Source organism: Dioscorea cayenensis, chromosome 14 (genome assembly GCF_009730915.1).
Source record: "Dioscorea cayenensis subsp. rotundata cultivar TDr96_F1 chromosome 14, TDr96_F1_v2_PseudoChromosome.rev07_lg8_w22 25.fasta, whole genome shotgun sequence".
NCBI lineage: Eukaryota > Viridiplantae > Streptophyta > Magnoliopsida > Dioscoreales > Dioscoreaceae > Dioscorea > Dioscorea cayenensis.
Genome location: NC_052484.1, coordinates 845372 through 870008, shown reverse-complemented (window position 1 = coordinate 870008; position 24637 = coordinate 845372). Strand labels below are relative to the sequence as shown.

General features: G+C 34.4%; 2 protein-coding genes across 4 annotated transcripts; one reads left to right on the top strand and one right to left on the bottom strand.

Annotated features, from left to right (window-relative positions):
* Window positions 1-4027: 4027 nt before the first annotated feature.
* LOC120275792 (E3 ubiquitin-protein ligase PRT1) lies at window positions 4028-10163 on the bottom strand. 2 transcript variants are annotated; one of them, XM_039282495.1, is made up of 10 exons: window positions 10035-10163; window positions 9146-9174; window positions 8888-9067; window positions 6770-6841; window positions 6518-6673; window positions 6213-6416; window positions 5570-5688; window positions 4869-5042; window positions 4573-4652; window positions 4028-4296 (listed from the first exon to the last, which is right to left on the bottom strand). In XM_039282495.1, the coding sequence occupies exons 1-9, from the start codon at window positions 10148-10150 to the stop codon at window positions 4623-4625; spliced, it is 1080 nt and encodes a 359-aa protein (XP_039138429.1). In that variant the 5' UTR covers window positions 10151-10163; the 3' UTR covers window positions 4028-4296; window positions 4573-4622. The 2 variants fall into 2 exon arrangements, with proteins under 2 accessions (XP_039138429.1, XP_039138430.1); XM_039282496.1 differs by having other exon boundaries at window positions 4573-4649.
* A 3138-nt stretch (window positions 10164-13301) lies between these two features.
* On the top strand, window positions 13302-22776 carry LOC120275477 (transcriptional corepressor LEUNIG_HOMOLOG-like). Of its 2 annotated transcripts, none has more exons than XM_039282066.1 (18): window positions 13302-13455; window positions 13547-13739; window positions 13836-13933; window positions 14340-14449; window positions 14548-14837; window positions 14929-15004; window positions 15131-15236; window positions 16767-16819; window positions 16914-17219; window positions 18485-18562; window positions 18662-18889; window positions 18989-19130; window positions 19213-19322; window positions 19901-20050; window positions 20778-20933; window positions 21039-21155; window positions 21288-21485; window positions 22404-22776. In XM_039282066.1, exons 2-18 carry the CDS (start codon window positions 13708-13710, stop codon window positions 22545-22547), a joined length of 2394 nt encoding a protein of 797 aa, XP_039138000.1. In that variant the 5' UTR covers window positions 13302-13455; window positions 13547-13707; the 3' UTR covers window positions 22548-22776. The 2 variants fall into 2 exon arrangements, with proteins under 2 accessions (XP_039138000.1, XP_039138001.1); XM_039282067.1 differs by having other exon boundaries at window positions 16770-16819; window positions 22404-22547.
* The last annotated feature ends 1861 nt before the right edge of the window (window positions 22777-24637 follow it).

Genomic DNA, 24637 nt, shown 5'->3' with positions numbered 1-24637 from the left:
TTAAATAATAAAATTGCATTATTTTTAAAAAAAAAGCCTCAAAACTAAAAACATAAAATAAAATAAAATTGACCACAATAAACCTATCTCATACAAATAACATTAAACCATATAAAGATGCCACCAATACTTTCTCTTGTCAAGAAAATTTAATGAATAATCTTGTGGCAAATTTCTCTTGAGGAGGATGTATCTAGTTCAAAGTAAAGCTATGTTGTACCTAAAATTATTGTATTAAACTAACAAAATATAAATCAAACATTTGAAAGTAATCTAACCTTCTTGATTTGTCCAGCAACTAAATAACATATCTTGGTTGGTTGTACCATGAATAAGTTGTAAAGTTAAGAGGTAAGCCATACAAATTTATTCACAGAACTAATGATGAGTTTAAGTCTGAGAAATTCCAATCAAATGCACTCATGTTAACTATATTCAAAAACTAAAAAAACCCACCACTAACTATGAAAACATTTCAGACAAGTCAGTAATAGTATAAATAAAAATAAAGAACAAAACAAGGGTTGTAGAAAACCAGGATAGGCAAGCAAGTCCACCCCATCATTAAATTGAAAAGAAGAGTGAACCTTAGATATAAAAAGAAGAATAAAAAGTAGAACTGTGTAAAAGGATCCAAAGATCTGACCAAGTTCAATGATAGAGTAGCAGAAAATGAGTAGCACTATCTGAAGATCCCATAGTTTATTGCATGTTTGCAGCCTTTGGGATGATAAGAGGGCCCTCTCTTAACTGGCACTGGAGGACAAATACAATAAAAAAACAAAAATAGAAAAGAAAGAAACACACAGACTCAAAAGTTTCAGGCTCAAAAAATTTAAACTCATGCCACAAACTTCAAGGAGAGTTTGGTTGCAAGTGAGGGACAATTATGTGCAACTCTTTGTTGTAACTTCAATTATTTCCATTGTCTTTAAATGCATGTAAGTTTACTTATGGTAAACTTAAAATATCATTTCTAGTGGGACATATAGTTGTTTATCTCAGCAAAATTTGTATATATATTTAGAATTTACATCCTTAATAGATGTCCATAGATAAAAAAAATTTATAAATATCCAATTATCAGCCGTTGGATCATGACATTGATAAACAGTATAATATTGTTTCCAACAGTGATACTATACGTGTTACTGTAATAACTAATGTTCATCAATATTAGCCGTTGATTCGAGATCCAACGATTGATAATGGATATTCATAAACTTCTTATCTATGGACGTCCATAGAGAATTGATCCTCATATATTTATATACATACAACTCACAAATCACCAGTGTGTTGATCGACATGATGTAACTGCAGTTGTTTCTTGACTTACCTTCAGATTGGCAGTAAGTCTGGATACTGTATCAATATTTAAAATTCCACCACAAATTACAAACACAAATACTGTGAAGTGTGAACCTAACAGTTGAATTTACTGTTTTGATATGGTTACAAGCAAGTCCTGGTAAAGTAAGGCAAGCAAAAATTCACTTAGCCATGAATGAGTTGCATGATTTGAGTATCTTTTTCAGTACTATTTTCAAGTCATCGAATACTGATTTATATCTATGCTAATTTGGAGGGATCCATTGAACTTGAGTTTGTGGGGTTTGGTGGTGGGCCAAATAAATCAGAAGAGAAAAAAAGCATCAAGTTGCAACTTGCAACCAACTTAAGAAAAAGCTCACAAGGAAAAAAGTAGGCTGTGATGCTTTAGATGTAGTGATGAACATAATGGCATGCCCTTTCTAGTTTGAAATTAAATTTTAGAGCACTAAGTTCAGTGCACTAACATAAATGTGCCATAAATTGAGGGAATTTAATTAACTTCAATACTACAAGCTTTTTCTTATTTTAGCTTTTAGAAAGGTGACGAAAGAGAACCTATTTAAATAATCCCAGAGAGAGAGTGAGAAGATAACCACCAAGCCTAAAATTTGTTTGTTACCTCACTGTAACAATGTGCAATAATAATTAGATAAATAAATAAAAGAGGGAAGAACCAGAGTGGACAAAATTTTGGTACGGTCATACCAACACTAAAACAGTAACTTGTGAAACATTGGAGTTAGACTGTTTGGACAAGTGTAATAGTAAGTATTTGTCCATGCACAGGTTTATGATCAAACATTTGTCAAGTGATAGCTTCTTGAATATTTTCAACATCAAATAAACATCATTGGAATTTTTAAAATCCATAAAAAATTATTTTTTTTTAAAAAACATATTTTTTCTTAACAATCAAATTCGAATGAATCCACAATACATAGGTCAAATTTAAAGTTGAGAGTTTTAATCCTAAATTTGCCTTATCAATATTTCCCTAAAAATATATATATATATATATAAATCCTACCCCCACCTAATGGACTAATGAAAATATAAACATGATATTTATTTTTTATCCATAAAATTGGAAGAATTTGTGAACTTTAAAAGTTTGGGTCATTATTGGCTTGGTCCCTAAAATAAAAAATATATATGAGTACATACATGGCACATTTGCAGAGTCCACATATCAAAAAGGACCAAAATAAACATTTATTTTACGGATAAAACAAAAAACAGCCCATATTTAAAAAAGCTCAACTATTCCTCCAAACATGCATCAGAAGACAGTACACAACTAGCGCAAAACTGTAACATTATTAAACTTTACAACTACAAAGTTTACCAGATGCATTTCCTGTTTTGATGAGTAAATCAAATCATTCATGTCAAAATCTTGAAAGGACTTCGTTCAGCTCTGGATTTCACTAGACTGCCAGAATTTTTTTTATTTATTATAACTTTCATATCATGCGGACAAAGATATCATACAAACCCTAACTAGACCAGTGAGAAAATGTACCGCTGCCATAGAGTTCATATTCACTTATCCAGAACAGAACCCCCAACCAGATAAGATTAAGAGTGACACACCATCCAAGGCGCTTTCTTATCATTACACTGAAGTTTAGCGCTTTCTTAGTGTTATATTTTCCCTGTACTTAAAAGCTTCTTCCATTGAAAAGAAAGCCTCTATAATTTCTGTATTTAAATACAGCTCATAAAAGTTTAAGCTCACAGCGTTCTAGATTTAAAGGATTACATAACGATAAAAACATGTTTTTAAAACATTCTCTATAATAGTATTGGTTTCAAGTTTTTTAAATAATGTTTGTATGATTTAAAAAAATTAGCATTCCTTTCCAGATTCTTTTCCTTATTTTTTTTTTTAGAAAAAAAAAATCTCTCATTTTAATCTTAACCTAAAGGTAGTACATTTATTTCTTAACTTTAGTTAAAAGTTAAAACTAACCCATTGTTAATTGAAGTTGGGGAGTTTTCAGTAATTACAATGAAAAATTGAGGGAAGCCCACCCAAAAAACAAAAGACCCCACCAACCAAATGTTTCATTGGATTCTTGAGCACCACATAATGGAATCTACAAAGGCAACACTTTCCAAGCAAACCCTAAACGCTTTTCATGAACTCATCACAACCAAGTGTGGGGAGATATGAAGGCCATGTTGCTTTCAATGGTCACAGAGGCAATAGTAGGAAGCCATGCATGAAAACAAAGGCTTCATTCATTCATGACTGTCCTTTAGGGAGCATGGAGCTTATTCTATTTGTATTGCTAGCTTTGGCTTTCCCAACGAGGCAGCAGCCATCAGACATGACCCAGGAGTTAATAAGGTCTGGACTAAAGAATACTCCTACAGGTGCTATTGTAGGTATAGCTTAGGTTGGGCACTCTAAGATGGAAGTTGTGATGTTGATGGTTCAATGCCAGGACTACTACATCTAGTTTGTGGTTTTTTGTGCATTAAGAGAATCATTGAGAAACCTGAATATCAAGCAGTAACATTTAGAGGCCAACTACACAAGGCTAAAAACTCCATGCGTACAGTAGAAGTAGGTACTATGATTGGTTGGAATGAGATAGACCAGTTCAAGTAAGACTAGAGGTTATTCCCAGAAGAAGATAAGTTATTCTTTATGCTAAATAACAAAGAAGATTTGCAAATAATAGTATGATTTTCCAACAAGAACAATAAAAGAATGCAGGCAATTCCAACTAGAGGATGTTTAATGACAGACAAGATATAGACATAATAGGACATAATAGGACACAATAGGACACAATAGGACACAACAGGACATAGAATTAGTCAGATACATGAAGATTAATAGCAACCACAAATAGAGATTTGAGTTGTTAATGGAACTTATCTTGAGATACATTTGGCTCATCTAAGAGAAAAGATTGCGGGAAGGATTCGGATGCCACCAGTGTACCGTTCCTGCCACAGGAGAAATTATGCATTCGAAATTTTCACCTGATTTAGTTAGAATATAAAATCTATAAAATGGTAGAAATTATAAGCAAAGATTATTCAAGGACATACAGACATTCACAGAATAAAATCTTCTGATAATACTAGCAGCGAAATTTCAATTATAAGTTTTCACTTGATTTCAGTAGATGAGAAGCAAATCGAATTCAAGGACATAAACACTTAACATTTACAGCATATCTCCTAATAAAATCCATGACAATGGTGAAAAGGGTCACATACTTGGTATTTCTTCACAACAGGTATGCACGATTTAGCAATTGGCGCGCGCATCAAATAAAATGATTTTGGCTCATCAGCTTCTAGTAAGAATGTAAAACAAAAAGGTAAAAATAAAATGAAATCTGCAATATATCCTAGATCTTCATGAATTTAAGAAACTTGCTCTAAAGCCCCTTCAGTTTTATCTTTATCATTCTTTTGTGTGAGAATAACACGAGGCCAGCGTGAACTTCGGAGCAACTTTAAGCAACAAGTTATAAATCAACTACATCCTCATGCTCTATTTCAATTCTAACCTTATATAACTCTAACATTGAGTTATCGAGCTCAAATGTGTGGTCTGGCCTGTGCTGCTGATTGAATCTGCCGGGAAATTTAGAGTTGGTACTATAGCATGCTTCACATAGGTCAAAGCCAATTTTCTCCTTGCAATCTTTGCACCTGTACCTATTGCCAATGATGGGATACATCTGCAGCAAATAATGTCACTCAAATAATCACTAGCTGTTACTGAACAAGTAGTTCCATAAAGAAAAATATATATATATATATATATATATATTAAAATAAAGATTTGTTATTAATAACTCTGAATCAAGAGAAAGCTGGTGGTGTTTCGTTGAATGAAAAGAAGACAAAATGAATAATATAGCCACCCCGTTTCTTCTATCTTAATGGTAGCGTGGTTATCCACGTCTTTTATATAATTAATACACACCCTTGCATAGCTTTGCTGATAAGAATATAGGTTGACCAGCAGTTGTTAGGTCCATAAGCCAAAAAAAATGCATATTTTAATAAAGTTATACTCAAAAAAATAAATAGAATTACAAATGGAATGACAGGTGGCAATTTGAAAAGCTTCCAGCCGCCACCCAACACAACAACATGGGCTTTGCCCAAATAGTCACGGTCTGGGCCCAGAACCCACTACCATTTGCAGTTCAAGTTAAAATAAGAATGTTAGAAAACCTTGAATTCATGTGTGGGAACTTACTCCGCATGAATCACAGCCTACTCCAATTTGAACATCTGATGATTCCCCTTGAAACCATAACTGGCCATCCCCTGAATTATAAGATGACTTAAGTGTCTGTTTCTCTGCTTGTGGAACACCTATCATGAAATATCAGCCTCAGTCAAGATAACAAGTTCGTCTCAAAGGTCAATGAAAAGAACAAATACGATGTTTTCAGAACATAAAGATATATCAAAATTTTTTAATGGAGCAAAAGTACTAGCACAACAGCATAAGGGGAACAGTTAAAAGACTAAACACAAGTCTTACTTCTAGCCAACCCTGCAATTATGATTCTGCATCAGAACTATCATGCATGTTCAGAAGTTGAATTTGCACAAGTTTGAAACTGCTTCTATAATGCACACACACAAAAAAAAACAAATAAATAAATAACAAATAATAAAAATCACTGCCTTCCAAGATGAAAGGCATCCAATTGCCAGAACCATGGAGTTGTAGCATACAACCCTCAACTGGGGCCACAGAACTGAAGCAGGAATAGAATATGAATTTCTCATAAAGGACACAGACATTAGACAAACTTGACACATGTCAAAAAGGATTTTCAAACTTTCAAAATATTGTCAAAAAATACATGCTGCTAAAACTTTAAGCTTACCAGATGATAATTCCCCTTTTTGGCCTTGTGTCCTTTCAAGCCCCACACCCTCCTTCATTGTAATATGATGTCTTGGGAATTGTTCTTCCAAGAAATGATCCAAATCCAAGCAAACATTAGGAATTCCTCCAGGATGCGGGCTTCGACAAACTTGACATTTAAGAGGTCCATCAACTAGGCCAGATAGACAAGATTCACAAAATACTGTTGCGGTAACCAAGAGAAGAAAGCATTAAAAAGAGTTATTCAAACAACTAAACAAAAAACCAAACATTTTCATGTCTACTTAGAACATCAAAACTCACCATGGCCACAGTTAAGGACAACAGGTCGAAAAAGCAGTTTTTTACATAGAGGGCAAATTACATCATCCAAAGAGACTTGCTTGGCTGTGGTACTGTTGAATTTAATCTCTGGCAAGTCATTGATCTTGGGACCATCAGAAGATCCTTTGACATCCTCTACAACACCATAATTATTTTATATGGAATATGATTGCATAACGATATGCTGATCTACTAAAAGGATAAACACAAGGAATGAGCCACCGTTCTTACCAAGACAGGCTCTGTCAGAAATTACATGATCCAAAACCTGCGGTGAGAAGCAGTCCAAATGTTTCTCTTCCTCTGTGAGAATAAAATTTGTAATAGTAGTTGCATATGCTCAATCTCAAACTATATTAACAAACCAGTTTGATTGTTTGAAGCAGACACAAGATATTAGGTTTCGCAAAGTAAAAAAAAAAATAGCATAAAAGCATGCACCTTCCCAAAATACACAATCATAAACTTTTGTATTTTTTTAGTTAAAGGAGCTACACAATAGTTGGTCAGAGTCATATATTCTTGTTGCCTTAAAGTTTTATGCATGCACAAGCTGGTTCAAACCCATTTAGTATTTTATTCTGTTTTAAAAGCCAAATGAAGTGCTGGGCCTTTGCCCCAATTTCCAAGTTTATTTGTTTCCCCTAAGTCTATGGGTCAAGCTGGTCTAAAGCCCTTAAGAGGCCAGGCCCTCCCCAATTGCAAGCCTGGGTTTGCTTCCAGAAACTAATAAGAAATAGTCTATGACTTAGAAAAATAGTTGGGTGGCCTAAGTCCAGGCAGCACCCAAGCCTGTCCCTTACTGTTGGAAATCCTACCTTCTTCCCTCATCTTGTCTGCTGGATGTGCTTGGCTTGCCTTAATTCCACACTAATTGAAGTCCTATGCTAGGTATTATTCATTGACTCAACTATATGTTAGCTCTTTGCAATTATAAACACTGCCATTGCTAATCTGTGTTATCCAGCACACACTGCACATATCTGTAATTGCAACTATAGAAGGGGATATGTTTGGATCACATGTTATCCACATGATCTTACCATACTTTATATTTATCTAGAGGATTCGGATTCACTTATCTCCATTCCCTTCCACACCCAATCTTAATTTTTCCTTCTATTTTCAACCACAATCTTCTATTTTTTTAATTACCTCACCTTTTTATAATCATTTCAAAAGACTATAACTTTTTTCTTATCTTTTCTTGTCTTTATAAATTGATTCCAATCATTCTAGTCTTTTTAAAATGGTCTTCTTGAATTTAAGAATTTTATGCTCCTTTAATATAAGTTTTATTATGATTTAGATCCTCATATTTCATCCATCCTTGTAAAAACAATATAAGTCACTTGTCTAATATCAAATATTCTCCATACTGGACATGCTCATATTTGTATCCTATTAACACTGCTTTTGTGGCATTCAACTAAAATCTATCACCGTGCCTTTGTCATGTGAATTGCAAAAAGTAAATTTCTAAATTAGAAAGTCAAGTGTGATAAGATTTAGGTAAAAGGCAGTTTGGAACGAAATTTTTCAATCAATAAGTCAAGTAAAATGGGTATAAGTAAAAGGAAGTTTATGAGGGTTGTAAGCACAATAATCAGCTATTCAGCTTAATAATAAAAGCACCTATGTTTACGCATATGCAATCATAACAAGAGCAGAAGTTATCCGGCAAACTTCTACATTAGTCGGTCATGAGTGAGAAATGTTAACTACCATAGCGTTCTCATGACTTCACAATTAAGAAATCAGGAAATCAGACCACAGCCTGCTCGTCATTCACAGTGGATTGTCCTTAAACTCATCTTTCAACAAGGGTATATGTGCATATAAGACTAGTGAGTTATGCAATATCGGTTATGTCTCAAAACAACTGAATATATACTTACCCAAATAACAGGTGAGAAAACAACCTAACTGTATGCCTAAAGAAACGTTATTCTCAAATTATTTAAGGGAAGTTAAGCCAAATGGTAGATTAGAAGCCAAATCAAAATTGAGGGCACCACTAGCAAACTCTATTTAGAATGGCCTACAGGACCTTGAAAGTGTCATGCTGGGAAAAGGAAATATCAATAGTTGGAAATCACTTGACAACCAACTAAATTGGATGAACACACGCAAAATAGTAAGTCTCAGGTGTAAAGACATGCGCAATACTACTATATCAGCTTATTCAGAAAAAAAAAACCTTAAAATCAACAGAAGAGCCATACTCTGAATGCAATATAAAAAAGTACGAATCCTGATTAAAAATTCTAACTTATCGCACATGTATTTCAATAAAAAAACTGAAAATTTGGCATATAAGGAAGTTGGTCTTGACATGTAAGAGCCCACCTAAAACTTCCTCTTCCCTTCTTTTGTAAGCCAGAGGTTCAATTTTCAGTAGCAAAAAGTGCAGCAACCAGCAAATACTGGGAAAATGATAAAAAGGCTTTCGACAAATAGGGCACTGGGAGACTCGCTCAGCATGCATGGCCTTATGCACACACCAAAAGCAAGACATATGGCCACATGCTGCAACAGTAAAAAATGATAAAACAATGATAAGGTCATGTGCATAACTCAACCTCATAGGCAGTGAACCATTCTTACCAAGAACAACCGGCTTGTAGAGGAGATCACTGCAATAACAAAATGGGAGAATCAATTACAAATTTAGGCATGTAAAAAGGACTAGGAGATATCAAATCTGATAATGCAATTTTCTAGAGACAATTAGCCATCAAAAGAAGCTTGATTTGTGAAATTAAAACATTACAATCTAGTTGAAAACAAAGATAAAAACTGGCAATCTTTCCAACAAGAGCAATACCATTTATACAAATATATTACCAAATTGACCACATAAATGATTGACAGCCATTAGACTTGCCCACAAACTCCCAACATCCCCTTCTATTCCATCTCCAGGTGGATTGCATGGTTTTTAATGCTTTGGTAATATTACTCCTCTTCCACTTATATTCGTACTTTCGGCCAAACAAATAACTAAGGCCATAAGCATGTAATTTGTCCCAATATCAGTGACCAATGAATTGTAAAAAATTCATAATTTCAAAACAAAAACCCAGCATCAAGTTCGATGCATTGAATTATCTTGCTGCACACCATCGATTCTATCAAAATTTCAGATAATTCTCAATATTGTGCTTCCTTGGGCATCACGCTTCTCTTTCCTCCTCCATCCACCCATGCCTCCGATTTCCAGATAAATCCTAACCCTAAAACCAACAATTAAAACAAAACACCAATCCTAAATCGAAGAAAAACGAGATGATTTCAAAACGCAATCTCCGGGCAATACCAATCAATCAAACACCAAAAAACATCCCTCTTCTTTCCGCTCATCCTATTCATCCTCCGATCATTGCAAAAGACTCATCCGATCATGTTTCCAACCATCGGAGAAGATCTAGTTGAAACAGAGAAAAAACATCGATCGGCGAAAGATAGAGGTTGAGAGAGAGATAGAAAAGCTCACAGGCAAATGCAGCACTGGAAGGAAGGGTGGGTGGAGCACTCTGAGGCGGCGTCCTCCATTGACGCCGGCGACGGCGAGGCCGGCGAATCCACGGGCGGTGGCTCGATGCCAGCCATTGAAGAGCGGGAGAGAAGGGGCCAACACGCCAGCGAAAACGGTATTTATAGAATAGTGTGATTTATTTATTTACGATTTAGTCCTTGAGTTTGTTGAGATTCGTGCTATCATCTGGTGCACTAATCACAAGACGTTATCGATGGTTGAGAGAGCTGCAGATCAGCTTAGACTTCACCGCCTTAATAGATAGAATATTTATATTTTTTATATACTAAAAAAACTTTTTATTTTATTTTATTAATTTATTCGATAAATAATTAAAAACTCAATATAAAAAAGAACAAAATAAATATATAATTTATAGACTAAAGTGTGTTTTTGTTTCTTCCCTGTGGTAGTCCAGAGTTGTAATCGGTTATGTTCAAGTGGAGTAATAGGGTACTCAAATTTGAGCTCAGCTAAAAACTCGCCACTTGATACTCGGTTCGAACTCGATTGAGTTTTGTTATCCTAGGTCGAACTTGACTGAACACATAAATCTAGTTACTCAAGGTCATGCTCACTTGATTTAGTTCTATAAAGGCTAGCAAAGTCAATTCAATTGTAAAACTCAATTATATATATAAAATAATATAATATATAGATACACACAAATACAACTATTGGATTAGGCTTCTAATCACACGAGTCAAGTATTAAGATGCTTAAATTTGGCTCGCTTGACTATTAGAGCTTGAGCTCAACTCAACCATGATCAAGTTACATTCGAGTTTTCCCGAATTTAAGCTTGAATAACTTACTAGTAGTAGTGTATCATTTACATTTTTTGTATAGTTCCTATAACTTTGTCACTTTGCCCTTTTGGTCCCAGCTATAATTTAAGCCATTTTAGTCCCTCTATTTTTGAATTGATGCAATTAAGTCCAACTATATAAGAGGAGTTCCTTTGGCTTTTATTCATGGTATTTTCTTGAATAAAGTATTAATAAGAAAACCATGGATTGCTCCCATTGCAAGACTACACACCACCCTCTTCTGCTACCGAGGAAGGCTCTATCCATAACCACAAATCTCCTCTTTCTCCATCTCTGCCCTCTCACAACCCTAATCAATGCAAGAGCACCAATCCCATTAAAGCCCCCAAATCATTGTGTCTCAGCATCAACCATTCAGAAAGTGAAGATTAGATGCACCAACAAGAAGTAGGATCTATTTTGCTATTATGACAAATTTGGAAATTCATACAAAATGCTTTAGTGTTTTTAAATTTGGTTGGATGGAAAGTTTTCCCTAATTTTTTTACGGATATTGTACAATTTAATAATATTTACATGTTGAATGAGAGTGGAGAAGAATTGTAGATGTTTTTATGTCTAATCTAATGAAAAATTTACCATGAGTTTTTTATTCATGTTTATATTTATCAGATTTTATTAGTATTAGCAATGTAAATGTAATTACAAAAAGCACCATATATCTATGTTATTCATATTTAGAAATAGAGAATAAAACTAAGGTCTTGACTAAGATATGTGTGGAGAAGGAGGGGGGTGAGGGGTGTCAGTGAATAAGGGAGTGAGTTCATGGGAGTTGGGAATCAGATTTAAGTGAGTTTTGAATTTAAATTTGCAACTCTCAAGTGATTTTATGTTTATTTTTCTTTTATTAATATTTTTTTTTAAAAAAACCACTTAAATCAGACCAAACAACAAAAGTAATTCTTTATTATCTGATTAGATTTGATTGCACTAATTTATAAAATGGAGAAACTAGAAGATTTTAAATTGTAATATGAGGACCAAAAGGATTGAATGACAAAAATACAAGGATTATGCCTATGATTACATCAATATTTTTTTAATGAGACATAAGAAGGTATAGATATAATTTACGGTTTGGCAGGGGTATGTGCATAAAAGCACTATAATTTTTAAATAAATTACTCAACTTGATTAGGGGTGTAAATGAGCCAAGCTACTCGTGAAATTTACTCGAGATCGGGCTCGATCGATCTTTCGAATCACGATTCGATTTTTCACGAGTCGAGTCGAACTCGAGACTGCTCGTTTATGTTGATGAGCCGAGCTCGAGCAAAAAATACTCACTTTCGTGAGGGCTCATGAGCCTAAACGAGCTTTTTATATATAAAAATTTTTAAATTATTTATATATAAATTACAAAAAAATACATAATTATATAAACTATATAAAAATTATAAAAAAATACTTTATGTATACTGAGTTAATCGAAACTTTAAAGCGAGCAGGGACTCGAGTACATAATAAAAATAGCTCGAACGAGCTCGAGCCTTCGAATACTATATTTGAGCCGAGCTCAAGCCTAGTGATACTCGGCTCGGCTCAGCTCGTTTATAGCCCTAAACTTGATGAGAAAACCATGTGCAATACTTTGCCTAGAGATGTGTGTTCTAGAAAAACGGAAAACGGCGTTGGAGACATCAGTTTTCACACGTTCTTTCTCGCGAGTGCGAAACTTTTCCGCCCACGTGCGAAGCACCACCCCATGAACAGCTAGTTCTGAATCTCGGTTCCTCCAAACCAAAAGCCCATCCCAACCGTTCACTCGCCTCGTTATCATCTATCCCAATCTAAGCACGAATTTTGAAGCGATCACTGAAAGATCTTTCTAAAAAAATCTGAAAAAAAAAGAAAATTTGAATGTTGATTTTAAATAAAACTAAACAGAGGAACAAAAAGCCTCCTCGGAGCCTATAATAACATAGGAAAATATAGTCCGTGGATAAATCGTGTGTCTCCTCAGTCATCCCAATCGACTCCCTATGTGATTCAAGGAACTCCAAGATATGATGAACCACAGTTTTTTTTTATTTAACATTTGATTATTAATAATTTTTTTTTATTGGTTAGAGAATTTTTTATTGAAAAGTCAAATAAAAAATAATATTTTAATTGCACTCTATTTTTTTATTAAAATAATAAATAAAAAATCAAGTCAAACCAAATTCTAGTCGGTGCACGTAAACGAATAATAGACTAACACGTGGATGGTCAAAAATGAAGTTTCAATTCAGAGTGTACATAAGAAAGTCATGATTTCCGAACCTCTACGATCAGGAGAACCGATCACAAGGCACTGGTTTTCCCCTCGGGATCACCGTTCTTTTTCTAGGTTCGGATCCGAACCTTAGGCTTTGATTCCGAACCTAGCTTTCTCTCTCTAAAAGATCTGGTGAGATTTCCCCCTTGTGCTCGTCCCTTTCCTACAAATCTTGGAAAAGCCCTAGAATTGTTCTTCGATCGCAATGCTTTCTCTTTCTCGGTGTTTCAATCTCTTCTTGGATTGCTAGCTCTTCCAATCCGGGAATCTGGGAATTCTCTGTAAAGTATGTTTATGATTTTATTCTTTTCGCTTTAATTAATTTTGTTGTGATTATTTTAAGGTTAATTTGGAATTTATGCTTGATTTTTCGACAGGGTTGAAATCGGACGTTGAATTGCTATAGATTGATAATGCCGTTTGTTATTCTTTGATTTTTTGTGATTTTGATGAGGGATTTGTGCGGGTTGTGCTGATTTTTTGGTGTGATCGTGGGTGTTGCATGCTTGGTTTTGGCGTTGTTTGATTGAGAGGAATCATGGCTCAGAGTAATTGGGAAGCGGATAAAATGTGGGTACTTTGTTGATTTTGTGTCTGTTTGTGTGACAAGTGAGCTTTTTTTTTTTTTCTTTTATGTGAATGCCTAATTTGTTGCTTTGGTTTCAGGCTTGATGTTTATATTTATGATTATTTTATGAAACGAAACTTTCAATCGACTGCCAAAGCCTTCATGGCTGAGGCGAAGGTTGCAGCGGAACCAGTAGGTAATTTACTCTTCCGTTTTTGTTTTTGTTTTTTGTTTTTTTAATTTCTTCTTATTTTGTTCTGTTTCATAAATAAATTTGGTTTGTGTTTGCCAGCAAAAATCTGAACTTTTTGTGTCTCTTTGGTGTTTTTCTGATTCTGAGGACTATAGCTAATTTCTCTTCTTGTATACTATGGCTGCTGTTCCTTTTTACACTGATATGCCATTTGATCTGACCAAATTATTTTTGGAAATGAATAATTACCAGTGATGATAAGAGTTCAGATTTATGTAGCTGAAATGTAATTTCAAGTTTACCAGCCTTACCAAGTTTCCAAGTCCATTATGTATCGTTGGAATATTTCGAGCCAGTTATATGCCTTGAGATTCTAGACTTTCTAGTAATGTTTAGCTTGTATTTCCAGCCATTGATGCCCCTGGAGGATTTCTGTTGGAATGGTGGTCTGTCTTTTGGGACATTTTCATTGCCAGGACAAATGAGAAGCATTCTGAGGTTGCTGCTGCTTATTTAGAGGTCAGCAATTCTGCTATGATCTGTGCATGTGCTCCCATCATCTTCCTTTTCCAGGTGCCTGGATGGTCTATTCTGGTCTAACTCTTAGTGACTTACAGGCTCAACAACTTAAAGCAAAAGAACAGCAGTTGCAGATGCAGCAATTGCAATTAATACAGCAAAGACATGTTCAAATGCAGCGAAGAGATGCTAATCATCAATCTTTTAATGGTCCTATAAATGCCATTGGTTCTGATGGGATTTTGGGGCCATCAACTGCTACTGTGTTGGCGGCCAAATTATATCAAGAGCAAATGAAGCATACTAATGGACTTGATTCAAAGGCATCTCCTCAACTTCTTGATGCAGGTAGAATGGCCATGCTTAATTCAGCAACCAATCATCCTGGGTAAGATTTAGAATTAGAATCCAAGTCCTGGTGGCTGTATAGTTTCCTCTGGTGATGTCATTTTTAATTTGCTTTAATGTTGACAAGACAGGCAGTTAATTCAAGGGAATGCAGGCAATGTGTCTGCTGCCCTACAGCAAATTCAAGCACGAACTCAACAGTCTGCTGTAAGTTAAAAGACCCCCAACACACATGCATGGATGCACACACGGGCTCTTCAATATTCTGTATCTTTGCAGAATTTTAATGCTGGAATATGCACATGGTATTTATTTTATTACAATCTATTTCAGGATATCAAAGGTGAGATGGGTGTAGGGCAAAGATCTTTACCTATGGATCCATCCTCAATGTATGGACAAGGAATAATTCAGTCAAAATCTGGAATAGGCAGTGCTGGTAATTATCTTCTTGCCGATCTTGCACAGGAGCTCTTTTAAGCCTAATGGCTGTCTACCATATGAAGATATAAATATAAAGCGATGATATGGGTAACCTGATCATGAGTTATATGTGGTGAAACATTTGTGGCTGTTTTAGATGGTTTATACATGATCATGAAAGATGTCAGTGCTTCTGGAGGACTATATCGACGTCTTCACATATAAGGAAATTATTTATTTCAAAGCTCATTATGAGACCTAAATATTTTGAAATTGTCTCTACATTTTGTCATTATTATTTTTTTTATAATCTAAGCCATAATGAATTAGATTAGATTGCAAGTAGAGCTGATAACAGCTTCAGGGAAGGAATCCTTTCGTCTTGAAGTGCATTCCAATTTAGTCACAGTATTGGTGAGCCATTTAACACTTGTAACATTTTTCTTGATTAATATGCTGAATTTGGGAATCACCATTGTCTGAATTATCCAAACTGCAACCAGCATGTCGGGATTTCAGTTGGTCCCCATGCTTTCCAATTTAATAGGCAAACTGCAACTTGTCTTTCAGAAAAGATATGTTATCTTTGCATTCTGCAGTGTTGCCCTATGTCAAGTGTCAACTGCTGTAAGGATTGCCTTGACTTCATCTCAGTTTCCAGTTGGAGAATCTGTGCAAAATGTGAACAAGGGATGCAATTACACAGTTAAGGTTAGACTTGAATAAGATGACTCCAACAATCCAATAGAGTGTGTGTATGTGAAATTACTGTCAACCACCTCTATCGTTCCTCATCTGTAATGATCTCCCAAAGGCTATTCCATGTTGTGCCTGTAGCAACAAATTCGAGCAATTAAACAACTGAAGAATACTTGAAACCTTGCTGAGGAACCTCTTATATCACTCAATCTAAGTCCATAGCTGCATTTGGTTGTGTTTAAACATAAAGGGCCAAGTTGATAGAACCAGGTTATGAATCTCCGGCCAGGAGTATGTGACTGGTGTAGTCAGAGAAAAATAAATAAATAAATAAATTAAAATAAAAAATAAAAATAAAAAGACCCAGCATTGCTGGAGAACAGGCAAGAAAAGAAAATATGTGGAATGGCTTCAAAGTGAAATTGACTAGTATGTTTGTATGTTAGCAAGTGTGGTGAGGCTCTGCTGTCCAAATTTCCAGATGAATCTCAGACCCTATGATAGGCCTATCCCTGGTGTGCAACCATTACTACTTGAAAGTTGGAACTGTAAATGTAATTTGTTACTATCTCTGTCTTAAGTGATTTTCCAGGTTTTGGTTATATTTTGATGCAGTTTTTGTTGACACATTATTTAATGACGGTTTTTGCGCATTTTTGTCTTTAGTTGGTTCTTGATAAAAGAGAAAATTAGTAACTTTGTGAGAAATGTAACATGCAAGGCATTATTTGATTGAATTGAATACTGTCGTAAAAACAATTTGATCTTGCTTTAGTGATATTTTCTTCACAAGTGAAGTTTGCATAAATCTTTTCAGATTTAAATGATGTTGATTTTTCAAATTAAGCAGGATTGAGCCAAGGTGTCAGTGGTATGCCACTAAAAGGATGGCCTTTGACGGTATGTTGTCTATTAGGAAGCAAATTTTCCTATTTTCGTACCTATCTTGTAATAGAAAGTGTTTAATGACTTCAAATGCAATTAATTCATACAGGGCCTTGATCAAATACGTCCAAATTTAGGCCCACAAATGCAGAAACCTTTTATTCCCACACAAAATCAGTTCCAGCATATGTCACCACAACAACAACAGCAAATTTTAGCACAAGCACAAGGAACTGGCAATCTTCCTAACTATGGTGACTTGGATCCTCAAAGATTTAGGGGATTGACCAGGGCTAATTTGGCGGGGAAAGAAGGTCAACAAGGTTTGAATGATGGTTCAGTAACTTCAGTAGGTTCACCAATGCAATCAAATTCACCAAATGTCAGATTGGATCAATCTGAACATCTTATGAAGGTTCGTTTTTATGATCCTGTTTCTTATTTTTGCATATGTTACATTTATAGCTTTCTAATAATTATGCCACTTTAATTGAGAGGCAATTACCAGGAAATACCGGAGAATATAGTTTCATGCTATTCATTGTAGGTATGGTGTGAATTTGTTCATACACCTGCTAATGTGAATTTATCCTTAGCCAGTGACCTGCTATGTGTGTGCCATAGTTATTATTATTCTTACCATTGTCATCATTAGCCAGCGACCTGCTATGCGTGTGCCATAGTTATTATTATTATTACCATCATCATTATTATCATTATTGTTACTATTAATGTTTTGCTTTGCATTTTGATGCTTTTAGCTTATAAGACAGTGTCACATGGCATAAATGATGGATTGAATATTTAAGATTGAGATCATGATTACTGTATCACACTATCACTTAAATGAGGCATTCATGTGAAAGATGAGAGATGAATTTGGATAACATCAAATAATTTTATTGATCGCCTTTTTTTATAGAGTGAATAAGCATGTAATACCTAATTTTATTTTTGATGAGTTAAATTTGTTGCGAAATGTCTATTCTGCCAGAGGCCTTTTATGGGTTATTGATCCGTTTTCTAATTCTGAAAGACTTTGTTGATTTTCAAGTAGCAAGCAACAATCTATTGCTGCTCAATACTGTCATGTGTTTGGTGTATTACTAGCATGATGGCCTAGGTACAAAAGTGAGGAAATCAAAGTGTGATTTAACATGTTTAAATAGCTTGTTTATAAGTGCTAAGAAATTATGAAAATGCCACCATGACTTTGCAAGCTGCTTTACCTTTTAACTGCAGAAACACCCCTAGGACCAGACAGTCATACATAGGATGCCCCATAGAAAGAGTATATCCGGCTGATTTACATTGGATTATTGGAGCCGCATGATTACCAACTATCCTTTACTATGGAATATCATTTGATTGTTGGTCTGGTGAAAACATTTATCCTTCCCATGATTTGACCAACAAATGACCTCTCAGTCATTTCCTTTGTGCAAGGGTGGTTTCTTGATGAATTACACAGATAATATAATGCCAAATCCCCCCCAGGTGAATTGATAAGTATGTAAAAAACTAGCTAGATTGCAGTATGCTTGCCCATGATCTTCTCCATGACTTCTCTGTTATATAGAGGATTTCTATTTTTCTGCTTGGCTACTGTTGTAACCCAACCTATGCCATCAGTTGTTAGTGAGAGTCTGTATTCTGTAACATATTAGTTTTTGCTTTCAGATGAAGCCAACCCATATGCAGCAGTCCTTGGTTCAACCACAGCAGGAACAGATGCAGCAGCAGCAACAGTTGCAACAGGTTGTTAATTGAGATAATTTTTTCCTCATGTCATGTAAGGTAGTGTTCGTTTAGTATATATTACCAAGCTATGTTTGTACTTGCATATTATGATGACAGACTACTAGAAAAAGGAAACAAACTTCTTCTTCTGGAGCTGCCAACAGCACTGGTACGGGGAATACTGTTGGGCCTTCTAATTCTGCTCCTTCAACTCCATCAACTCACACACCTGGTGATGGAATGGCAATGGGCGGAAACTTGCAACATGTTAACAACATGTCAAAAAGTCTAATGATGTATGGTGCTGATGGAGCTGGTGTACTGGCTTCGTCTTCAAATCAGATGGTATTTGTTATATTCTTTGCAATGTTAATCTATGGGACCTGAAATGGTACTCATTTTAGTTTCATCTTGTTTACAATCTTGTATATCTTTGAATTGCAGGGTGACTTGGAACATTTTCCAGACGTTGGTTCATTGGATGATAATGTAGAGTCATTTCTGTCACATGATGATGCAGATGCAAGAGATATATTTTCTGCATTAAAAGCAAGTCCGGCAGAGCATAAGTCAGAGTTGACGAAGGGTGATTATAGTCATGAAGAAAGTTTAGTATAGTATACATAAAATACTAGTTCTCAATTGTGTCGACACGTTTTGCTTTCCAGGTTTTACCTTTAGCGAGGTAGGATGTACTCGTGCAAGTAACAACAAAATAGTGTGCTGTCACTTCTCTTCAGATGGAAAGTTGTTGGCCAGTGCTGGGCATGAGAAGAAGGTATCGTTGTAACAATGTTAATGTTCATGTTTGCAAGATATTGTTAACTTATTCAAGTTATTGAGAGAAAAAAAAAACAAGTCATAGCGCCAAGCAATCAAAATTAGGAGCTAGTGCGTTGTTGTTTTGGTCACATGAGAAATAATAGATCCAGTGCTGCAGGTAATTACTGTATATCCTGTGGGTGATTTTGTTAAATCTATGAATAGCCTTCAATACCTTTCTCTTAGGAAACTTTAATTCAGAGAATTCTCATGCGTCTATTACTATAACTTGGAATTGCTCCAAGATTGGAATTTTACCATTGCATGAACTCTACTTAAGAATCTGATCCACTTGTTATGTATCAAACAATATGATAGTCGAGATAAAGAATGGTCAGAAACTCTTGTGGTGATTTCATGCGTAACTTTTCTATTATAAATTTTCTAGAGAATAACTATTTGTTTCTTGTAGATGGACCATTGGTTCCCTTTTCTTTTCCTAATAATGATGTTATTATTCTTGATTTGGTTAGAAGATGCTGTTTTCCCACGTAAAAATCAAGGATTTTTACAAGTTTGTCTTTGTGCCACTAGGTTTTCCTGTGGAACATGGATACTAAGCAAACAGAAAGCACTCCAGAAGATCACACTCTTATCATTACAGATGTCCGCTTTAGACCAAACTCAACTCATCTGGCCACATCTTCTTTAGATAGAACAGTGCGATTATGGAATGCAGCTGAAGTAATAATTCTTGCTTTCTCTAAATTTTTCTGTACTACTTTACTGTCCATTTGCCAATTTTCTTATTCTACTGCAAGCTTTTCTATATTGTCTATATTGAGGAACTGAGCTATTGATTATACTTTTGTTATCATGCCTTTTGGTTTTTTATAATTCAAATTCTTATTTTAATCACACCGTCCATTTCTCTGTTCCACAAAGCGATCTTTGAGCTGTTACCTAATTTACCTGACATTTCTATTGATTTATTTTTGTGTTCAATCTTAAATCATTTGCATATTATTTTTTAAATTATCATTTTGGAAGTAAATGTGTCTCAAGGAAAATGAGGGCATTGTGAAATTTTTTATTTGAAGGTGGTATTAAGCAACAGCTACTTGAATCCACCACTCGTGGTTTTCCTTAGCATTTTGGTTGTCTGCTTGCTATTAACTTTGACTGTTTGTAAGCAATACAATAGAGACTCAACCTAGACCAAATTTTTGGCTGTTAGTTTACTGGATGATATAGTTATGTTTTGGTTGGTATGTATATTCTTTATGTTATACCATCTTTTGATATGTTATGTTTGATACCCCTGGTCTGGCTCATTTGATCAGTTTGACAGTTTAGATTTTTCTTTCCTTGTGACTTCTGCAAAGCTTAAGTTGTTTATCTGCTGTTATTATACTTTTTCCTTGAGATGCTGATTCTCTAATGCCCTTTTTTTATTTTTTCAATTTTGTAGCCGAACTTTTGTTTGCACACGTACTCCGGGCACACCTCCCAGGTGACGTCACTGGATTTTCATCCCAAAAAAACAGACTTGCTTTGCTCCTCTGATGGTATTAGTGAGATTCGATTCTGGAATGTTGGCCAATATTCATGTTCTCATATTTCCAAGGTCTGGGTTTGAGTTCCTCTTCCTTGTCTTATCTGCTTCTTCACGAGAGTTATCAGATTATTCATTTAAAACCTTGTGTCTATATCCTGCAATATCGTCAAACAGTGTGGTGCAGCACAAGTGAGATTTCAGCCTAGAGTTGGACAACTTCTGGCGGCAGCGGCAGAAAACACAGTCTCCATCTTTGATGTCGAGACAGATAGGAAGACACTTACATTGCAGGTGTTTGATGCATTTATTAACTTTCTCATGTCTTAAAAAAATGTACTTCAATACCAAGTGTTGAAACCTCTATTAGATGAGTTACGATATACTCTAGCAACTCTCCAGATTAATGCTTATGTTTATCTACAGGATCATAATACGGAGGTCCACTCGGTTTGTTGGGATGCAAATGGGGAATACTTGGCATCTGTTAGTCAGGATTATGTTAAGGTGTGGTCCATAGTATCAGGGGAGTGTATCCATGAGCTGAGCTCCAATGGGAACAAGTTCCATTCTTGTGTTTTCCATCCAACCTATACAAGTCTCTTGGTTATTGGTGGTTACCAGGTAATCTTTCATTCATATGACTGACAGCATCTTAAGATTTTACTTATTATAAATTGTTCGTATGCCCCTATATTAGTGTGTAATTGCTAATATTCCCTTGTAAAGTCATGTTTGCTTATATACCCATATGGTTAAAAGTAAACTTTACTTAAAGAAAAAGCGAGATTTATCCTGACTCTTATATTCTCCTTTCCCCCTCACGAAATGAAGAGAATGAGGAGCAGTTTAAATCTTTTAAAATTTTCTGGTGGACTTCCAATCATAAGGGTATATAAGCGATATGATTTTTGCACGGTATAAAAGCATGCAAGAATAATCCATGTACTTTGCATGACAATGAATATCATAGGCCATGTGTTAAAAATCTTGCAATGTGCTTCAAATCGAGAATTCTATAACCGAATTTTCTTCTTCGCCAGCATGTCAGATTCTCTGTCAAAGTTCCTTAAATTTCTGCTGGATTTAGGTCAAAACTTAGGTCACAGTATGCCAATATCCACACGAAATGACAAAAATTAGGTCTGAGAACCAAATTGAAGTTTCTAATAAATGTTTTTATTTTGCATTTCTGCAAACAAACAGTAAACAATTTCCTTTTGATAAAACCAATAATTTTGCTTTCCCCTCATTAGATTTTGTGCTTGTGTGAGATTGAAATTCCAAAACTTGGTACAATGTTGATTTTTGTAGTTTCACATGTTGTCAAGATCATAGTCCATTAGAGAATAGAGCTATACATTATATTAAGTATTTCATTAGTACCTGCATAGAATATTTCGACATGTAGAACTTACTCACCGACGAATAATATTTTGCCATTCCAGCTGACAATAATACTAATCATCTGAAACTTGATTCTCATTGCATGCGAAACATATTCCATAATTCTGATATATATTCTTGTCACAATTGTTTCAGTCATTGGCACTATGGAACATGGTCGAGAACCGTACAATGTCCGTTCAGGCGCATGACGGTCTGATTGCAGCATTGGCCCAATCTCCGCTCACCGGAATGGTTGCATCCGGCAGCCACGATAAATCCGTTAAATTATGGAAATAATAACTTCGGGTGATTGAATTCGTATTAATGGTATTCGATTCTGATTAATTGCGGTATCCGTTCTCGTTATTTCTTTTGTTTTTTTTGGGTTGGTGTTTTTCTTCCTATAAAATAAAAATTTGGGATGGTAGCAAGTTTGAAGTGAAGAGTGAATTATCATTATGGTGTGTTATGAAAAAGGGATAGTACTTAATTTTATTCCTCTATATATTTAGTGATTTGATGTAAATATGTTATCCTAGTTCTGAGACTTGATCAAATAAATTTTATAAATCATGGTTTGTCATTATAGTATTTGATCCAAAGGACTCATTCTTTAATATATATATATATATATACTCTGAGTTATATATATATATATATATACTGGGTTTAAGCCATATACATAGATATGTAGATTAATGTTTACTAGAGATATTTGTTTACATCCGTTGAATGATGATCCAATGACTATTATTTATATGGATATAGTACAAATTTAATGTTTTTAATTGTTGTACAATATTGTAACACTGCTCGGCAATGTATAATGTTGTTTTTGAATGAATTGTAATTGTCGGATGATCGAATGATCACTGTAGACACCATAGATGATGGGTCTTGTGTGTGTATATATATAATATCAAAGAATAAATGTTTAAAAAATTTAAATTCAGTAATATAATATATGGATGCAAATTGCAATTAAGTTGTACAATGAATCATTATTGAATAAATTAAATCACCAAAACAATCAAATTTAAAATAATTTATCAACTATTACAGCTACCTTAACAGCATTTCAGTCCTTTATAAACACCTCAACATCTCCATAAAAAAAGTAACTTTTAAAAAGGTTAAATTACAGAAACCAAATATCACATGATGATCAAAAGGTTAAAATATCATTACTCTTAAGATAAATACAGAAAATGATATCATCTATATTACATTATGACAAATCTCCTTGCTTTTGCCATTGACTTCTGTTTTTTAAATCCTTCAATAAAATGGGCCCAAGATCAATAAGTCAAGTTTGATACAACACTCAATTGTGTATAAAATGTTAGACCAAACAATGGAGAAAGTATATCAGACTATTAAAACTACATGCATTCTCGTTAAATTCCATATGAAAATATATTTTTTGGGACGGCCTCAGAAAATGAATTTAGGGATGTTCCCATAGCAGCCGTTAGATCATCCATCTAACAATTACTATTTTATTACTAACCCTAGAGGTGGGATTAGTGATGCTAATCTCACCTCCGGAGTTATATTTATAATAAAACAACAATCGTTGAATAATGATTTAATGATTGTTGTAGGATGTCTCTAGATTATCGGTCTTATATATATATATATTTATTTATTTATTTACACACACATGTAAAGGTTCCGTGATCAAGAGTTGGAAAATTTGGAATCATCTTGATAAGGTTCTGTGATCGGCAAGATTATATTAAGAGAGCAAGAAAAACTCATTTTAATTAATATTGTCAATGAATTATTCAAATCATCATAGAAAACTAAAAAAAAAATGGAAAATTCGTATGCTTAAAAGAAATAATAAATAATACCTGATGCTAATAACAAATTTTTAGGGGATGTTTGATTCATTCAGAGAAATATAATTACTAGAATAATTTTGTTCTCCTGGAGTACCTCACCCTTGATGTTTATATATGTATTTTCAGATTTTTTGTTTTGCCCCTATTTTTCACGTTGTTTTGATGTTTTATGTATTATGTGTGAGTATTTGTTTATTTTTCTTTTCCTTAATAAAGGAGTAATTTATCCATTTTTTCACAGAAAAAATCCATACCAAATTGACATCTTTATCATTTGAAATATATATTCGATAAACATAATATATATATATAGAGAGAGAGAGCATCTCTCGTAATATATATATATAGTTTATCCACATGATTAAAAAAAAAACTTATTGCAAATCAACTAAACAACTTTTGAAAGTAAACAATTCATTAATTCTTTAAACTAAACAGAATGTGTACCTTATTAAAAAAAATAATAATAAAAAAAAATCATGAAAGACAGAATGAAACTGGAAATAGTCAATAATCTAGAAATTTCTAAAGTGCAAATTT